At 35.6% G+C, this 21,109-nt stretch overlaps 1 protein-coding gene across 2 annotated transcripts; it reads left to right on the top strand.

The window, feature by feature from the left end:
- The first annotated feature begins 2,855 nt into the window (after positions 1–2,855).
- Positions 2,856–19,194, top strand: LOC18424320 (GDSL esterase/lipase EXL3). Of its 2 annotated transcripts, XM_088845697.1 has the most exons (6): positions 2,856–3,323; positions 4,326–4,456; positions 4,562–4,777; positions 4,835–4,852; positions 8,854–9,109; positions 18,849–19,194. In XM_088845697.1, the coding sequence occupies exons 1-6, from the start codon at positions 3,053–3,055 to the stop codon at positions 19,031–19,033; spliced, it is 1,077 nt and encodes a 358-aa protein (XP_088701823.1). In that variant the 5' UTR covers positions 2,856–3,052; the 3' UTR covers positions 19,034–19,194. The 2 variants fall into 2 exon arrangements, with proteins under 2 accessions (XP_088701823.1, XP_006828972.2); XM_006828909.4 differs by lacking the exon at positions 4,835–4,852 and having other exon boundaries at positions 2,858–3,323; positions 4,562–4,795.
- The last annotated feature ends 1,915 nt before the right edge of the window (positions 19,195–21,109 follow it).

The following is a 21,109-nucleotide window of genomic DNA, read 5'->3' as shown; positions in this document are numbered from 1 at the left end:
AAATAGATGATCTAGATTTATTCTTAGAGGGGACTTATTTTTATTATAACTAGAGTGCAAATTGAATTTAATTTTTTTAGGGATTGCTTATTAGGATGATGAGAGTTGTGCGAAATTTGGGGTCAAACAATTACCATAGATATGATTTTATAAAAGTATGGTTTCATTATATTACAATGACACTATGACATGAGATCATTCACCATATACAAATAAACTCTAAAATCAGAAAACTAAAATTGAAATAAAATAGAATTAGAATTCTAATTAAAAATCTCTATCTATTAAATACTTCAGAATATAAGAAATATTCTATTACGCTAAATTGTATTCCAAGAAATGTTATTGAAAATAAAATACGTTCAAATACAAAAAACAATAGACAAAAAGAAAAAAACAAAATTAATATTACATAAATTTTATAGTATTAATTACATAGTAAGAACTTAAAAAAAAAAAAAACAATTACTTTTAAACATGGTATTTCTAGTGCTAGATAGCTTAGTAAGTAGAGTTGTCCGATATTAGAAACACCAAATATTAAACATGCCCTAAGTAAGAGAAAGTTTATATCAGTTGAGTTTTCCTGATTTAGAAACAACGTGGCTATTTGATGTTGGTAGTACCGGACATGCCCTTACTAAATGAGATTTCCTGATTTAGAAACAACGTGGCTATTTGATGTTGGTAGTACCGGACATGCCCTTACTAAATGAGATGGTTGAAAACTTGTGGGATTTTTTACCTATCCAATATTGAAAATACCAGATAGGTGGGCAATTCTAGAAAAAATGGGCCACGGTGTGAAGCTCGTCTCCATGTAATTTTTGCAAAGATGTGACTAGGGGTGGCAATGGGCCCGACTATACCTGGGACCCGAGGGGAATACCTGACCTCGGGTCTAGGTATGGGTCCAAATTTGGACCCCTGAATACCATTCGGTTTTGGGTCTGGGTCTAGCCGGACCTGACCTGAACCCATACTTATAGGGTGTATGATGGCAATCATGTGTCTTTAAGCACTTACTAGGTGTTCATATTGTCACAGTATCGATAACATTTACAATATTAGTGGCAAAAAAAGAAGCTCATAGTCATAAGGTATATGATGGAAAAAAATAGTCAAAAATAAAAATAAAATAAGCTCTAAGGTGGCAATGGATCCGACTAGACCCGAGATCCAATGGGAAGACCTAAGACCCGATGGATCTGGGTACAAATCCAAATTTTAGACTTGAAAATTATTGAGGTCGGAGTCTAAATCCAGCCGGACCCAACTCATGCCCGAACCCCTAAATATGACCCTTTCTGTAATAAACGCATTGATAAAGTGTTTGTATGTAATTATTACTTTTTTTTTTTTTTTGTTTATTTTGTATTTCATATTTTTTTTTTTTTTTTTTTTTTGTTTTTTAAGTTTTTGCCCTTTTGTATTGCAATATATTGAGGACCCGGCAAAGCGACTCTTGGCAAACGCCAACCCTCGTGTCAAATGCTGGTTGGGACCTTGTTAATAATATCCCATCTGTCTGTTCAACTTTGGGCGTTGGAGATGGACACCTATGGCGGCTGGAGTGGACATCAAAAGGAGGAAGGAACCATCCACATTTATTACACCTAGATACTAAATGCAAAGTGAAAATGTACATGGAAATTGTGTAGTATGATTCTATTTATTTTTGTTACAATTATTCATCGGTCATGGTTTGGAGTATATTATAAAGTTGAAGAATTTTATTTTGAATTTTCAAATGTAGTTAGTAATATTTCATAATTACCCAATTTGGAATATGATAGGCAAAAATATTTGTGACTTTTTTGTACTAAAAGTAAATAATCACTTTATATACTTTTTCAAATATATCTCTAATTGTTTTATTGACAAAAAATCAAACCTAAACACTTATATATAGTGTGCTGAGACTTGCTGTGGCTAAGGATCTCGTCCCCTTGCATATTCCAGTTACTCGTTTGAGTCCTCCACAATGCTGAAAAGCCCTTAATAAATTGGAAGAAAAGTGACAAATTGCAAAAAAAATAAAAAACATATTAAAAACAAACAAAAAGAAAAAACACCTTAAGGAGTCCTAACAAGCTAAAAACATTATTGGAAAAAATAGATCTAGAATGTAAATATATATAGCTAGAGGCATTTTAAAAAATCCAAAAAAAATAGTATATATAAAAAGGATTTATGGCAAAAAAAAAAAATCACTAATCTTTGCCAAAACGTATATCATACATGAAATTATTACATATCAATCCCACATTTTTATATTTTTTATTTTTTAATATCTACAGTGGTACACACAATGCGGGAGAACTTGGCCTCGCCTAAATAGTCGCAGAGTCCAAGTTGATTCAGCCGATTCCCAGGACATTGCTTATATCATAAACTTGAGTTGTCAGAGAATGACAAGCAACTAAGTGCATCATGGTTGACACCAAGTGGGAAGGAAGGAGCTACTAAAAAGTGAGCATCTAAGCGCTTGGACCACCTCCCGACTTCATAGGTTTTGTTTTCGCAGTTTCAAATACCGAGTGCATGTAAGGCTATTCGAAATAGGGTGTGGTTTGTACAAATGACACAATTTTAAATAATCCAATTAAGACCGTCTAAATTTTATCAAAAGATATAGTTTTAGTGTCTGAAATTGTAATGATCACTTAAAAACCTACTTCACATCTATTATGAAATTTAAAATTTAAAAAATGGTACTCATCTACAAATACATAAAAATCTTGAGTATGGATGATTTAAATCTTTTTATATATATATATATATATATATATTTTTTTTTTTTCACGTCTGTTACGTATCAATTAGAACCTTTTCCAACATAAAACAAAAAGTTTTTTAATAAGATGCCTTTTTCCTATGAATGTCATTATCAACAAGAAAAAGAGACCTTGTTTATGGTAAGAAATGTAATTGTCCTTTCTCCTTGATAAATATCAGACGCCAACTGCATCATCTTCGCTATTCTGCCCTCTCCCTCACTCAAAATCTCTCTCTCTCTCTCTTTGTTTTTTTGGAGTTGAGAAAATAGGCGATGGATATTTTATCATCCTCAACATCTCCTCTCTTTGTGCTCTTACAATTGGTGCTGCTGATAACATCTGATATTCTCAGCGCCGAAGGCAAAACGGCCAACGGAAAGATCCCAGCTATCTATGTGATCGGAGATTCCATTGTTGATTCAGGAAACAACAATGACCTCATCACCCTCGTCAAATGCAACTTTCCGCCCTACGGCAAAGACTTTAAAGGCCACAAACCCACCGGAAGGTTCTGCAACGGCAAGATCGGCACTGATTACATTGGTACATGAACGGATTGATGTATGCATAGTTTTTTTCTTTTTTGGTATTTCTTTGTGGAGAAGGGGCCCTCTACCCCATAATAAAAATGAGATTCCAGATGTCTTGTGGTGATCCCCACCGTTACCGCCTATTTTTTTAAGCCGATTCCATGCATACGAATAGTTATTGGTTATAAAACTTTTTAACTTCCAAGTATTTCCCGCAATATGCACTTAGAATTATAATTTGCCAAAATGTACCTAGAGGCAAGCTCCTCCCCACCGGCTTTTTTTTTTTATATGAAATTTCCATTAGACGAATCGCCAAATAGTCTTTGGTTCTATTTCCTATTTAATTTTAAGAATTCTTTTTCTATTCTATTTTTAAAAATTCTCTACTTAATTTTGACTTTTTTTAAAAAGAATGTCACCAAAATTTTTAAAAATAGATAGAAATATTATTTTTTGAATTTTTAAAATTAATTTTTAATTGTGAAAATTATTTAAAAATAATTTCTCTATTTTTTAATATATTTTAAAAAATAAAAATAAAGAATAATGCCAAAATATTCTAAAATAAAAAGATAATTTATTATTCAAAAATAAAAAATAAATTCTCGATATTATCAAAAAAATATTTTAACATCATTCTATTTTAAAAAATTTCAAAAATAGACAAAATATTTTAAAATGTAAAAAAAATATAATAGAACCTGGAATTTTAAACACGCTAGAAAATAAAAAAAAAGTTGAATTTCCCAGTTGTCTGATATTGGAAGTATCAGATAGCCCAAAAAACTGAAACAAAGAAAAACAAAAAAAAAGGGGGTCCCAGGGGTGTGGTCTCCGTGTAAGTTCAGAAAAAATATGAGTCAAACTACAATATTAGGGGCGCTGTTCCGTAAGTAAATTTCTTTTCATCGTTCATATGGTTTCTTCTGGGTATTGTTCGAACTTGGGACACAGTGTTGTAGTTCTCGAACCTTAATCGATGCCATTGTTGTTTGATTACAATTTGTTTCAGCATCTGGGTTGGGAGTAAAGGAATTGCTGCCTGCTTATCTCGATCCAAATGTGCAAATCCAGGACCTTATCACTGGAGTCAGCTTCGCATCGGGTGGTTCTGGTTTCGACGATTTCACTCCACAATTTCTGGTAAATTGCGCATTGTTTTCTCAATCAAAATTATATAAAAACTCAAATTGCTTGTACAGAGAGAGAGACTTGGATTTGTAATTACAGAGGTTTGGGTTTTTGCAGAGGGCAATTCCATTGGGGCAGCAGGTGGAGTTTTTGAAAGAGTGCTTCGGAAAGGTGGAACGGGCGGCGGGAAGAGAAAGAGCAGATTACATAAAATCAAATGGGTTCTTCTTTGTGGTCGCAGGGAGCAATGACTTGGTCAACAACTATTTTGCTCTCCCCACCAGAAGAGCTCAAATGCCACTCGATCAATACTTACATACCTTGGTGCAGAAGGCATCCAACATTGTTCAGGTAACAAACATATAAACATCTTCATTTCTGGTGCACAAGGCTTCCAATATTGTTCAGGTAACAAGCATGTAAAAATCTTCATTTCTCTAAAAAGAATACCACTGCTTTCACCGGCCCCATGGTACTGGTCCCAAGCCCAGGTAAAGGAGGAGGGTTATTTTAGGTATGACAGCCAGTATAAAACTTTGGTAAATCTGTAATGAGTTATAAACTTATCACACACGTCACATAGTTGGGATAAGGCTTAAATGATAATAATGATGATTTATTAAAAAAAAATAGAAAAACAAAGTCTTTGATAGCATATAGGTTTTGAACATAAGTACTGGGAGCAGGAGAGGGAATATCTCTGGTTTCAGGAGCGAAAGCATCGGATCGACAGCTGCCCAAATCTTTGCAGCTCGGGGAACGAGTTCCGATGAGGGTAACAATAGCGGAAAGAGATCCGTATGAACAAGGAGCGTGTTTCCAATATATCAAGATCTAGATCCTTATTTAATGGGTACACAGTCCATGTCAAATGAGATCGTATTCTCATATTCATTAGGATCACACTCCTATCGACAACAAGATCGTGCCCCTATCTAAGAATGACTGCGTTGCTGTTTGAAAAGGATCGACCTCTATTCAAGGAAGGATCGTATTCCGTACATGATTAGTCCTCGCTCCCATAGTAGAACTCCAGTTGTATAAAAATTTGGCTTAAAATATAATTATTTATTATACAAGTTAATTTTATTTAAAAAGTTTCTTTTAGGAAGTTTCGAGAACAAAGGGATGGAGTTCCAGAAATGTAGGGATCGCACTCTTAAAATTCTAAGAGCGATGATCTAATTTATTCAAGAACGAGATCTACAATTTTAAGGAACATATTTTGTGCGAAGTGGGATCGAGATCCTTTTTGCATGGGATCAGAATCATATAAATAGGAGCCAACTCCTGAAAATTTAAAACGAGTTCCAGTCGAGATCCTGGTCATAATATGCCGAAGCTGGGTTCTGGCCCGAGAGCCCCACCCTAGTTGGGTGCTCTCGGCAACTATGGTTTAGAATAGTTTGCTACCAGCTCCTTGACCCACCAATTTTTTCACCAACTTTGATGTTTTATTTAATCGTTGAAGAAACATTATGGGGATTTCATGCATGACTTTAATCTCAAGTAAAATCTCGGTCGATAAACAAACCCATTTTACCAAGTCCCGGAGTCTGACCATATTCAATATTCTATAATTTGCTACATGCCTTTCTATATTCATGGCTCAACTATAGTAGCTGAACTATTATAATTATTGTTCTCAAACACGACATCTTATTTTAATTATTTTTCTCCCTCCTATTGTTCACAAAAGAAAGGCACACGTTTTCCCTTGCATGTACAAATACTATGTTTTAAGACTAGCCTCTCTTGCATGTAAAAATTATATGTTTTAATACTGGCCTCTTGCGCTAAGGGGACACAAGTAGTTTATGTACAAGTACTTAAAATTAGCATATCACGGACCTTGGTTTAATCGTTGGAAACGTTTATATAAGGTGTAATTCGTGCTTGCTAACTCACTTGAGTGCGAATTCCTCTTCTCTTTCTCTGGTATTTTCTTGCTAGTGTTTTTGTGGCTTTCTCTTGCCTCAGGTCTAGGGCTTAGCTGGAGATCAGGACTTCTTGCCACTTTCAGATCTGACCGTCATTTTCAGATATGAGCTTTTTTCTCAGATCTGACAGTCATTTTTAGATATGAGTTTTTTTCTCAGATCTGAGCTGTGTTTGGCGTTTCCTTCTCTTCTTTCTCCCACCGCTGCCTTTCTTTTTCTTTCTAGTTTTTCATGCTTTCTTGTGTCGCCCTCTGACGGGCTCCTCTGCTTTCTTTTTTCTCTGTTCTACCGTTTCATTCGAGGTTGTTCTTTTGATTTCGGTTTTCCTCCTCTTTCCTTTGTGGGTTCAACCTTTTTTGTTGTATCTTTTAACCATTGCCATGGAAACCCTTTTTTGTTGTATCTTTTAAGCATTGCCATTGAAACCCTTTTTTGTTTTCCACTGTTTACTTTCTTTGGGTTTTCCTTTCCCTCTCCTCTCCCTTATCTGTTGTTTTTCTTCTGATAACCCGCTCTCCCCTACTTATTTGGTCTTCTTTTATCTTGTTATCTTTTAGAGAGAGAGGTCTTCCTTTAGAGAGAGAGAGAGCAGTTCCAAGGGGGGAATTTATATGGGAAAAGCTTTCAGTGTCCCCCCTACAACATAGAAGTTTTAATGTTCCCCTACCATCCATCCGTCTATTTTTTGTTAAGAGAGTTACTTACCATTTGATCTAGATCTGACATCTCAAAATATTTTAATTTTAATTTTTTTTAATACAATTATTTTGAATATGAAATTTGGTACGTGCCATCTTTTTATTGGGATGCACTTATAAAAAATATTAACAATAATTTTTCGATAAAAAATAATGACCAAAATACCCGTTGAAAATTTCGGGGGTATTTTGATCATTTTATTTGATTGAAAATATTGTTTTTATATTTTTCATTAGTACGAGTTTAATATAAGAATGAACGTCCAAAATTTGATGTTAAAACAGTTTATAGAAAAAAAAATTAAAAATAAAGTAATATAGAGACGTGACATTGTGATTGGGACAATCTTAGCCCTCCATTAAAAAATGGACGGTTGGATAAGAAGAACATCAAACTTTTATGTTATAGAGAGAACATGGAAAGCTTTCTCATTTATATAACCCCAAAATTTACACACACATTTTTTTTCATTCCAATAATCAATCTCAAAAAAATAAAATTTAATTTACCTTTTATACATAGTCAAAATAAATCCCTTCCAACATTGATTCTAAACCATCCATTTGGTAAATAACTTTTCCATTGAATCTCACGTGCCTCTCTCACTATTCTATTTTGTTTTTCACTCCTTCCCACGAAGGTTCCCTCTCTCTAGAAAACTAGTATTCCCTAAAAAACACTAAAGCCATTTCCATAAGAAGGATCGGCAATTTGAAGTGTACTTCATACTTCTGGTTCATGCAAACGAAAGTCAACCTGATGTTGCGTTTATCAAGCTCCATAACTGGTGGGATCACGCTCAGGAAGGAATGGCGGGGCTGTACCAAGCACACGACAGGTTTTGAATCCAAAAATGAAATGTGACGTGTAACTGCATTATTTTGAATTTATGCTGCTTTCGGAATTCACAAATGAATCCTACACTTCCAATAGTGTGCTCGTCTACCTACGCCCACTAAAGCTACCCTCCTCTTTAATTTGACAGCAAGGTATAATTTTTTTGCAGGGAAATGATCTCACGTCGCCATGTCACTGTAACATAAAGAAATCATATGTCTAGAAAATCATGTTTTTGGTATTTGTATGACCTCAAATTTTATACACACATTTTTTTCATCCCAATGATCAGTCTTCAAAAAAATAAAAATTCGATTTGTTGTCAAAATAAGTCTCCTCCAACAATGAATCTAGACTATCCATTTGGTGAATTTCAAGATTTTGGACTTTATAAATTCAAAATCAATTTTTTATATTTTAACATTGCTAATCTAATGAGAATCAAGGCATCAACAAATTTAGAAAGGAAAAAGATCCTTCTAAAGCTTAGATTTAAGCATTGCATTAGAATAGACGGTTTATATAAATTGGGCTGAAAAAACACTTTATAGGTAGTGTTTTCAATTTTTTTTTTTCTCTTATTGTTAATTAGAATAAAAGGTGCGTATGTTCACAAATTTAGTTCAAATAAATGACTCTAATATAGTTTTGGAGTTAAGTTGGAACGGACCAACTCAACTATTGACGTTGGATTGGGGATATTAGCATGTTCATAGTTCCTCCATGCACAATTTTAACAACTACAATGGTCCTCTCTATGTGGGAAGGAGGTTTTTGAGGCTCTTGTCAATGTTGTAAAAAGTGCATTACGGGGTATGTTCTTTTAATATATCAGAAAAAAAGAAAAGAACAAAAAAAGGATTCTTTTCTTCATACTGATATAACTTCATACTGATATAAAGGAGACGTGTAATCTTTGGTTATCTTGGGCAGAAATTGTACAAGATTGGAGGCCGAAGGATCTATGTGCTGGGCCTACCCCCGTTAGGGTGCGTGCCAATACAGAGAACACTGCGCGGAGGAGCAGCTCGAAAATGCGTGGAGGAGGTGAACCAAGCGTCTATCGCCTTCAATGCTAAGCTTTCTACCCAGCTGCACTCCCTGGCATTGACACTCCCTAACGCTACAGTCATCTACGTGGAAATCTTTGACATACTTCTTGATATGATCCAGAATCCCTCCCGTTATGGTAAGTCTACTTCCATTACGCATAACAAACCTCTTCAAAACTTTGTTTTGGTACTCGAACCCTTGTGTCCATGTCAATGTTGGAAAGATTGACCTGTATCTGAGTACTAGCCCGAGTCTGAGTAACTCAGCCCGAGTTGGAAGGTGTTCTATCCAAGTCCAAAAAGTGTTCAAAAATTAAAATAAATGTTAAAAAAAAATCTAAAAAATAGAAAAATATTTTAAAATAAGATTGAACAAAACGCATTTATATGAGGTAAAAAAAAACAATAAAAAAAAGGATTTTGAAAAAATTCAAATTGTGGCGGGTGTATTTTAGAAATAATCCAAAAAGAAGGGAAAATCTAAAAATAAGCATTCGGGGCAAAAGAACTTTCCAATCTTTTCCAAAAGGATGAAAACATATTACTAATAAATTTCTTCATTTTTAAAATTTGTTTACGGTTTGGTTTGAATGCTTTTCAAGATCCTTGAGTTGGACACCCAACTTGGGAATACTTAAATTTCTTATTTTTTTAAATTTTTTTACGATTTGGTTTGAATGCTTTTCAAGATCCCTGAGTTGGACACCGAACTTGGGAATACTCGAGCTCACTAGGGTGGGGTCTCTGGGCCGAATCATCCAAGTGTTCAAACTAGTATTTTAAAAATCGACGATCCAATCCGGAATTCGGCGATCCGGATCGGGTATCGCCCATGCCGTTCTGGTTCCAAAGAGAAAACAGGATTCAACCGGCTGTACTATTTTATTATTAAAAAACATCTAAACCATCACACGCTCACGTCACGGAATCGTGGCTCCAGCACACTTCGTTAATATTTTATTCAATTCACGTAAGCACGTGACCCTCTGCCAACTCAAACATGTGCACGCCTTTATTGTGGGACAAACTCATGGTCTAACGTTGAGCATCTGCGTAACCCGGCGTTTTCTTCACTTTCTCTCTCACCATCATCGATCTCTCTCTTTGTGCATCTAACCACCTTCCATCTGATGTGTATAAGTTAGATAGAAGAACATAATCTTTTTTTTTTTGACAAATGTTACGACTTTTTTTGACATAGAGACAACTAAAGCATTAGTCCGATCTATCACCTGCAGCCAAAGAGACCTTAATTCCCAAGGGACTCTCTCCTTCTTACACCATTTGACCACATTTAAGGAATCCCCTTCAATCAAAACATTCTGACCCAGGTTACGATCAGTGAAGATTAGAACCCCTATCAATAAAGCACTCAATTTAGCGTAGTTGGTAGTCTTCACACCTAATGGTCCAGCATAGGAAAAAATGACATTACCCAAACTATCCCGAAGCACTCCACCAATACCAATTGGTCCAGAATTACCAAGATAACTGTCATAAAAATTAAGCTTTAAACATCCAACAGGAGGCACCAACCATAACCGGCTACTAAAAGTACTACCAAGAAGAAAAAGATTGCTCACCACATCGACCTTGGAAATGCCCCATCCTTCTTTCGTCATACATAACCAAGGCCAAATAGAGAGTTTAATGATATGGATGATCATATCCACTGGTAAACAACTCTCCTCAAAGGTTTTTCTATTCCTTTCTTTCCATACCTCCCACAATATGACACCTTTCGAAATTTTTCAAATAATCTTAGCAATTTCAGGAAGATGAGGGAGATCAAACTGATGCAAAATCTCTCCCACTGATTGAGGTAACATAATATTGATACTAAGAACTCCAAAAAGCCACCACCATATACGAGTGGTGAAAGGATAATGAATAAAGAGGTGTGGTCCCGATTCCCCATCGCTCTTACAAAGAAAAACATTTGGCAAAAATTTGCCTCTTTTAATAAGATTATCAATGGTGAAAACTTTATTCAAAGATGACAACCAAATAAAGATACGAACCTTAAGAGGGATGGGCCACTTCCATACCTGTGTCACTTGAGGATATGACCATCTCCAACAATCGTGGAAGAAGAGATTATAACAAGACTTAACTGAGAACCTTCCATCACCCTCAATCTCCCAAACTACTTCATCCTCAGCATTTGACGATATATAAACAGTATTAAGTCCATCAAAAAGCACCATTGGGAAAAAACCAAACCATTTAAACGAGAATACAAAATTGGTATATTCTAAGAAATTTGAAATCCCCTCTTCTCAACTGCCTCACAAACCAACAATTTAGGATTAACAACAATATCAAATAAATCAGGGAACAATGCTTTCAATGGAAATTCTCTAATCCATTTGTGGTGCCAAAACGCCACCTGCCCACCACCCCCAATATTCCATCTAAAATAACCCGAAATCATCGGTTTGCTAGAGAAGATATCCCTCCATACAGACGATATACTATTGCCTCTCCCACCCCCATGCCAAAGATCGAATCTGTCCATCCCATATTTGGCAGAGAGAACTTTGCACCAAAGTTGATGTTTAAGATGAAAATTGTATCACCACCACTTACACAGTAAAGCTTGATTGACCAATCTGATGTTCCTAATTCCCAAACCACTCTCACGTTTAAGGGTACATACTCTATCTTACCTTAAAAGATGGAATTTCCTTTGTTCAGCACAAGAACCCCACAAGAAATTCCGCATCATACAATCAATTTTCCGTGCAATAAAGGTAGACATATTGATTAAACACATCTGGTACACCGGAAGATTGGATAAACATGATTGCAATAACGTCACCCGACAACCCAAAGAGAGGTACTTATGCTTCTAGAGGTCTAATTTCATTTAAATTCTTTCAAGCACTATGTCCCAAACTGCAATGGTAAGTCTAATATAAGAGATAGGGAGACTAAGATAGGAGATAGGGAAAGAGCCAATCTTACGTCCCAAGACCTCTGCCAAACTTTTCATCAAATTTTCATCACAATTGATACCAATCACAAAAGATTTATGGAAATTCACTTTAAAGGCAAGTGTAACTTCGCAAATCTCTAAGAATCTAGCAATATTAGAGACTTGGCATGGCTCAGCATTACAAATATCATAGTGTCATCAGCATATTGCAAATGTGAAATAATCAGATCAGAATTTGAGATTTTAAAACCTGCAAAATGACCCAATCCCTCCACTCTGTTCAATATCAGGCTAAAGCACTCTACATAAATTGTGAATAAGGAAAAGGACAAGGGATCGCCCTAGTGTAATCCTCTTGATGCACTGAAAAAACCAATATGGTTACCTTTAAAAAGGACATAAAAGTGTGCAGAAGAGAGACAACCAAACATCCATCTTCGTCATCTTTCACCAAAACCCATTGCTTTCAAGATTTCAAGAAGAATATCCCATTCAACCCGATTATAAGCCTTCTCCATATCCAACTTAAGTAGAATACTTGGCCTTTTACTTAAACTCAAGAATGAATACATTCTTGGGCAATAAGTACACCACCAATAATTTGACAGTTTTGGATGAAAGCTAACTGAGTGTTAGAGATAAGAAATGGAAGAACAATTTTCAACCTATCAGCAAGAATTTTAGCGATAATCTTATAAATATTAGTCAACAAGCTAATAGATCTAATATCAGAAAGACCAGAAATTCTCGCTTTCTTAAGGATCAAGGCCAAAAAAGTAGAATTTATCCCTTTGAAGATATGACCCCTCTTCATGAAGCTCGTCACAAACTCCAAGAGTTCATCTTTCACTACATCCCAAAATTTTTGAAAGAAAGCTAAAGGGAAACCATCTGGACCAGGGGCTTTATCTATTGGCATGGCAAACACTGCCTTATGCACTTCCTTACAAGACACCTCTCTTTCCAACAAAAATTTCATCTCCACTGACAAAACTTTAAAGGGGACTCTATTCAAAGAGGGGGTGAGCTTTACTTCAGAAGAGAAAGCTTTTTTTAAAATGATTAATAACTACTGCTTCCATCTCGTGCTCATTGTCAAGATCAATCTCAGAGATCGACAAACCAGAGAGATCATTTTGACGCCTTCTCGTACTGGCAGTGGCATGAAAGAACTTTCTATTAAAATCCCCTTCTTTTAACCATTTAATTCTAGAACGCTGCTTCAAATAAACCTCCTTTGACCTACGTAAATCCTCCAATTCCTTCACTTTAACACATCTATCCAAAACTCGTTGCTCCGAGAGTATCCATGACATTTGGGTATTATGATCTAAAAATTCAATATCAGATAACACCCCATGAATCTTAGCCCTAATATCAAACTTATTCACTTTCTTCCAATCAATTAATTGCTGCTTAATGCTCAACAGCTTTTTATGTAACTGGAAATCTACGGTGCCCACAACCACTGTGTTGACCCAAATCCTTTTGATCAGCTCAAACACCTCCCTTTCTTCCAACCAAGCTAAATCAAACCTAAAAAGTTTCAGTCCTCCTCGAATCACCCCAGTATTCAAAAGGATTGGGCAGTGATCTGAGGATAGTCTAGGTAGAGCCTTAACTATAGATAAGGGAAACAGCTTTAACCACTTCGTCGATAACAGAAATCTGTCTAATTTGGACATAGCCAGAGAAGAAACACTATTATTAGACTAAGTAAACTTAGTGCCAGTAATAGGGGGCTCAAAAACGAATTAGATTCAATAAAATCATTGAACAATCTCATAGAGGAAGTAATATGAGAACCATCGGGACACTCGTCATGCCACCGAATAAGATTAAAGTCACCACCAACCACTACACGATAAGCAAAAGAATGGACAACAACATTCAAATCCAAAATAAAAGCTTCTTTTAAAGAAAGAACAGAAGGCCCATAAACGTTCATAAAACCCCACTTAAAGCCCGAATTAGGCCCAGAAAAACCAACCAGCAAAAAGTTATTCCTTCTAACATAGTCAAAAGTTTGGAGTTCCATAGGATCCTAGAGGACCCACAGCCCACCTGACATCCCACACGCGTCCACACCAAAAATATCAATAGACCCATTGCCTTGCCCCAAACCTCCCGAACCCTTGAGACAGTAAGGGGTAGGGAGTTTTTTTTCTTGCAAAACTAGGAGCACAGGTCTAAATTTCAAAACAAAAAATAGCACATCCCGTCTTCTGTTGGGGTTACGCAAACCCCTAACATTCCATGAAATCACATTCATTGAAAGGGAAAAGGAGGAGGGTGTGAAGAAGAACCTGGTCCTTCTGGACCACTGCTAGGAAAGCGATCTTCCAATCGCAGCACAGTAGAACCTTCATCATCACTGGAAGACGACTCTACCTCTACCAGAGCAGGGTCACAAAACCTGATTCCAGCAGCTGCAAGAGCTCCTTTGCTAATACCTCAAGCTTGAAGTCGAGCAGAAGAGCGAGTGCCCAACTCCACCTTCTTCTTCCTTTTCTCACTAGAGCGAGTGCCCAATTCTATCTTCTTAATTTTCTTTACACAAGTTTGGGACTTTGCTGGGGACAGAGGGTCAGAAGCAGCCACAATACCCTGGGCCTTATCGTTTGCCACGACAACTCCCTCTTTACGCCTAGCCTGAATTTCCTTCATCACCACACTTAGGGGCACATCATCCATACCCATGTCCTCAATCATCTTCCCTACCAAGACCATGTCATCAAGCACCATAGCTGGCTTAGGAAGCATCACAGAAGCAGGTCTTGTAAGTAACAGTGGAAACTGTACCTCTTGAGCGAATGCGACTAAAGGGACAGCCTCCGAAGCCTTTGAGAGGACCAGTTCACCCCCATCCGAATTATCCACAACAACAAGCTCCTCAATCACTGCAATCTCCTCATTCACAACAACAATCTCCTCATTTGCAGCAAACTCTCCATTCACAACAACAATCCCCTCATTTGCAGCAAACTCCCCATTCACAACAACATTCTTCTCAGCCTGAGGCACACGGTCCACCGGGACATCATCATCATCTATCACCATCAAAGCAAGACGATTGATCAAGAGAGGATTAAATAGAGATCTAGATCTCTTCCTCAACTCACTAATTGCACCATGGTGAAATGAAGGAAGTGTAAATTTATTTTTGAAAGAAGAGGCAAGATCACTAGCACCAAACGCAGTTGCAGGCTCCATGCCAAGAACTTCTTCTGTGCAAGAAAACAGAGAACAAAAGCTATAGTAGTAACTGCCAGCAATTTCCTTTTAAGGTCGTCCACTTTCCAAGGGAAGAGTTTTGGCAAAACCTCATAATGAGCTATCCAGCCATCCCTATCAGGAAATCTTACGTGGAAACTTTCCCCTTTGAAACAGTCGGTCGCCGCCAAGCCTTTTGAAACAACGTGATTGATAGGAAATGTCAACGGTGCAACTGCCGGACCATAAAACATGACATCAACCCCACTGTTATCTTTAAGGCTATTTGGAATAACTTCGCCGGGAATAATGGACGCATTCGCATGTCGAATGAATCACACTGACGAGAAACAGACGTTTCAAATAACCTTCTGATGAATATGGAAACCTGCTAACCGGTATCCACCGTTTCCTACCTTTGAGCCTTACACCTTTTTTAAATTTCAAATTCCTACTCTGGCGTTGATACCGTCCCCACTTGTTCCTACCGGAAAAGAAATTTCCGGTCAGATTAACTCTATCTTTCACATCCATGACGAGCTACCCAACAAGCTTTGGTGAATGAGCCTCTCTATCTTTAGATAATTGAATCTCGAAGAACTCCTCATGTATGCACAACAAAACGATCTCTGGAAGAGACACCCCAACACAAAGGTCGATCTTAACTTGAACAAACCGACAAAAAGAATTTAGGAGGAAATCCCAATCCAAATCAACGAAAACCCCAATCTATCCTATCAGTTTTTTTATAATAGCGAGATTCCAAGCTGACAGGGGTAGGCCCCATAGATAGACCCACTTAGAAACCTTATGTCGAAAAGAAACATGGTCAGAAGCCTTCCAATGGTCGAAGGAAAGAAGACTATCTCGGATTCTGCAAAACCTATGGGAAAGAGCTGAAGCAATCTCCTTCTCAGATCGAAGCTTAAACACCACTTTGTTAGGACCAATGATCTTCACATTCGGCCTATAGGACAAATTCCATCCACATTGGGCCCAATCAAAAAGCCCAAAGAAATCCTTAATCGGAGGAGAGAAAGAACCAGTGACAAAGAACGCTGTTTTAATCTCCAATTGTTCCCAAGCCCTCCTATCAACGGCAGTCAAATTGCGATTGCCAGGAGGGCCATCACAAAGACCTACTGCAGCACCGACCTTCTTCCCCTCCGAAGCCCTTCTCTCCATCTTTTTTCACTCCATCTTGTTAACCATTGAAGCCTAGCCCTGTTCTCCTGCGCTCTTTCGCCCCATTCACAAACGCTATTACCAGCCCTATCACGCACTCGATCTCTCACGAATCGAGTATTAGGGCTACTTTTGCAAGAAAAAGTATTAGGGCTACTTTTGTAGGCAATAATTTGAGAGAGATGGTCATGAATGTTGAGCGTGCTGGGGCAAATTCAATGGCTCATTACGGGCATCTCTCTCAGTGTTCTTTGAGTATTCCGACCTAGAGTTTGACGTCATCACAATCGAAAAACCATTTTCCAGCTTCTGAAATCTCCAAAACCTTTTAGCACTTGGATACCCTAATCTTGCCCGAGACTTGTGATTGTATTTTGGTCATTGTAATCTAGATAGAGGAACATAATCACCGCTATGTCTCGGTTCAAGCCGACCCAATTGGGCTCGAGCCAATTCACCAAGCTCTACATGTCCATTAATGGCACATGCACTAACAAAATCTTCCAAATAACTGCATTAGGCTTAATAGGCATCTCTCTCATGAATTCATGGGCTTCTCTCACTAAACTAGCCCTCCTCAAAAGATCAACCATGCAGCCAAATTATTTATGGTGGCGATAAATTGTTCCAAATTATTTATGGTGTTTGTATTAGATAGGGATCGGTGGGTACTATAAATATATCTTTCTCTCATATACAAGAACATCTATAAAATAAAATGGTCTATAATTCTTTTTAAAATTAATTTTATTTATTTATTTTTAATATTTAATCCTTATTATGATTAATTAAATTTATTTATTTTTATAATATACAAGCATAAAGTGCATATAAATAATTTTGAATTACATAAAATTACAAAAATAGAATTCCATATAAAATTTGCAAAAAGTTAACGTAATTATATGAAATTATTGTACTAGGTCATAGGATATTAAAAAAAGTAAAAGATAATACTAATACTGGTTTTTTGAACATTTTAAAAAATATTAGTTCATGCGATATTTTAAGATAGAAAAATAACACCAGTTCATACCACTTTAGAATTTATTTCAAGTTGCTTTATCAATTATCTCACATTGCAAATATGAAAATTTTTATTTTTTTCCCCTAATTCCATTAAAATATGATTGCAAATTTATGTAACTAAATTCTATATTTCTATCAACACTAATTATTATACATTAGATTTATTTATTTGTGAGGGTCATACCCTTGTTTTTAATCATGTTTATTAGAATTAACAATTATACCAATTACAATGGTAATCAAATCTTATATATTAATTTCTTTACATTTATAAATTATGCAATGTATTATTTTTTGTTATAGTTATAAATTAGATTTTTAAATTAGATGGTATTATAAGATAAATTTCAAATTTATTTTTATTTGTAAAGTAAAATGATGATAAAATAATAAAATACAAACCAATAATTCTAATTTCAATGTAAAACATTGTGTTTAGTTAGGTTTTAATAAATATATGATGAGAATCTTCATACAGGGAAAGAACATCTCAATATTTGCATGTTGATGCGAAAAAATGAAAGTTGTTAATGGAGTACCTCCGTTTCTTATTGGATTACTAAAGAATAACATTTATAATGAATTTTAATAAAAAAATTTTAAGGCTTAATCCGACTGATTCGGCCGATTCCCGATCCAGATCGCCGATTTGGATGGATTTTTGGGGTGCCCGATTTGATGCACCGATCTTTTTTTTAAACCACTGGTTCAAACAATGGTGCATGGTTCATACATCTACAACACTAGTCCAGGCATTTAGCCTATGCCTTGATTGGTGTGATGGGATTATCAAACTATAAATAAATTTTCAAAACCATAATTTGGATTTGCTATGGGTCACTTATAGAATAATATGTGCTAAAGTTGAAAAATAAAAATATGTTGTTTCATGTTCCTTTATAATAATGGAAAATTATAAAATTTAGGATGTCAAATGGGTTTGGTGTAGCACCTGCTTGTGCTAATATAGATATATAGATATGAATATATGGAAATAATATAGATATATAGATATGAATATATGGAAATATATTTTGTCAGCCTGATTGTTGATGCAATAATATATGCCCAATGATTTAGATTGAATCAAACTGATTGGATGACTACAATTGCATTATGTATTTGAATTTTAGTTCTAGCATACGTCAACTCTTGAAAAATATATGCACTTAATAAAAATATTAAAAAATAATTCACAAAAATAAATTGACCAAAATAGCTTAAAATTTTGAAAGGTATTTTAATCAATTTAGTTTTTACAACTTTTTGAATATTTTTATTAGGTGTGTGCCCTAAAGAGAGTAGTTGACGACTCCAAATTTCAACTTATTTAGATTTATATAAATATTATTAAAAGCCAAGTATAAAATACAATCGCGAGATCAACGGAGATATAGTATGGGCCATTGGGCATAAGCTATTGTTATGATCCAAGTCATTGGATCATAGCAAGGACAAGTCACAGGTTTCACGTATTGATGTCATTGGCACGTGCTTTATGGGCTTTCTAGGTTTTGAGGAATCTAGGTACGGTTGTTGCGGCACTGGAGGGCTAGAGACAGCGGTGTTATGCAACAGCGTAACGAGCAGCACATGTAGAGATGCATCCAAGTACGTGTTTTGGGACTCCTTTCACCCCACAGAGAGGGCAAGCAGCATTCTTGCATCTCAGCTCCTCCATAAATATTTTCCTTAATTTCCTTAGTGGTGTAATCTGAATTAGTAGTCTATGTATCTGATATTGTTGTTGGGTGTGCGGTGATTAGCTTTTCTGGATTTATCAACTCTCATTTGCCTTTTTAAACATGACATATTTGTGTATTATTTAAAGAAGAATGGATGTGGCTTTTAGTACCATTGAGTATTTTTTACTAAGATTTCGAGAAGAAAGGGAAAAATGTAAAGATACAAACACGTATCATATCTTTAGTGTGTCAACATGCCCAAAAAATCATAAACGTTGGACAGTATTACATTAAGTATGCTTATAGAGATAGTGATTTTTATCTTGTATGTTTCATAATGTATCATTTATTATGGGGTATAACGTGGTCTGACAATTTAAACGTTTTACGTACGAGCAATGACCTAATGCAACGGTTTTATCATAGTATAACGTAACGACACTTCTAGAAAACCATGTTTGTGGTATTTTTATGATCCCAAATTTTGCACACACTCTCTTTAGCTCAATAATCAATCCAAAAAAAAATTTCAATTTGAATCCTAGATATGATCAAAATGAGTCCCTTCCAAAAATGAATCTAGACCAATCATTTTGTGAATTTCAAGATCTTAGCCTTTATAAACTCAAAATCATTTTTTTTCTTTTTTAACATTGTTCATCTAATGATAATAAAGCCATCCCAAAAAATTGGAAATGAAAAAATCCTTCTAAGATTTAGATCTAAGCATCTCCCCAGAATGAACAGCCTATGTTACTTGGGCTATAAAAATAGTTTCTAAGTTGTGTTTTCAAATTTTCAGTTTTTGTGACTGTTCATGAGAATGAAAAGAGTGTATATTTCAAAATTTGGATCAATCAAATGGCCATATATCATTGCATGAAATCATTGCCCCATACAAGTCTATTATGCATCCATTCACATACACATGTGCAACAAAATTACGGCAAAAAAAAAATTGTTATGCCACATAGAATGACGTAAAACAAGGCAAAACTATGGCCCAAACAACACCTTGAAATTGCCCCTACTCAATTTTCATTCAAACAAAAGATTGAGATTGGTAAATACAACACTATGTTGGCCCAAATGCAGCATGTCTTTTTGCTTTTCAAAAGTAAATAGAGAGCTATAGAAGTATGCAAATTGGGTTTTGAACTCAACTAGAAAAATCAACAAACATATGGCATGTAACCCTTTCTTGCCCTATTAAAAAGGATCACAAATAGCTTATTGTACATTGAGTCCAAAAGATGCACAAAGATCACCAACTTTGTCATGGACAAAAGAATTAGAACCCAAAATCAATTGCAACTATTATAAACCTCATCCAAACAACCCCAACCTAATTTCTAGCAAGTATATACTTGTCAAAACCCAACTTAAATCATTTCAGCGAATAAAAAAAGATGCTTTATAATTTTCTCTTTGTCCATACAAACTTTTCCCAAACTTCACATTAATATTTCAAATACAAAATATGAACAATTACAAAGAACAAACTCACTAAATTCATATAGATCTGCCAGTTATGCAGCGTTCCTAGAGAGGGAACTATCTGAGAATGAGTTTTTCATGAACATATTGCATAAGAGGGAAGACAAGCTTGCCATAAAACAATAATTAGGAGATAATCTTGATAGAGAAATGTTGTGACAGGCATGACAATGTTGTCATTTTATTTTGTGATACTGGAGAGCTCTCACAGAGATGAGAAACATGCCGTTGTACCCAGTACACAAGAAAGCTTAAGAGAGAGATGTTTTAGGGAGAGATAAGGAGAATGAGCTAGTGCAAGGTGCCTAAACCTCTCCAAAACCTTTCCTATTTCTAGTCACTTAAATAAAATTGAGAGAGACACTTGTTAAGAAGGGATATAAATACTTTATATTCATATCATAGAAATAGTCTCCATCACAGAAAATAGCTTTTGAGCACCTTTTAATAAAAACACTATATCATTCAAACCACAAGGGTTTTCTCCATGAAATTATTATTATTTGAAATTAGATTCAATTGGGTGAATTACAATAAAATATTCCTCAAAAAGAAAAATATTTACTTGGTGGAAACATTCATGAAGCATA

Source organism: Amborella trichopoda, chromosome 9, assembly GCF_054954075.1.
Source record: "Amborella trichopoda isolate Santa Cruz 75 chromosome 9, AtrichopodaSantaCruz75HAP2 v2.0, whole genome shotgun sequence".
NCBI classification, from domain to species: domain Eukaryota; kingdom Viridiplantae; phylum Streptophyta; class Magnoliopsida; order Amborellales; family Amborellaceae; genus Amborella; species Amborella trichopoda.
The sequence above is the reverse complement of the archived record's forward strand: the minus strand, read 5'-3'. Positions and strand labels throughout refer to the sequence as shown.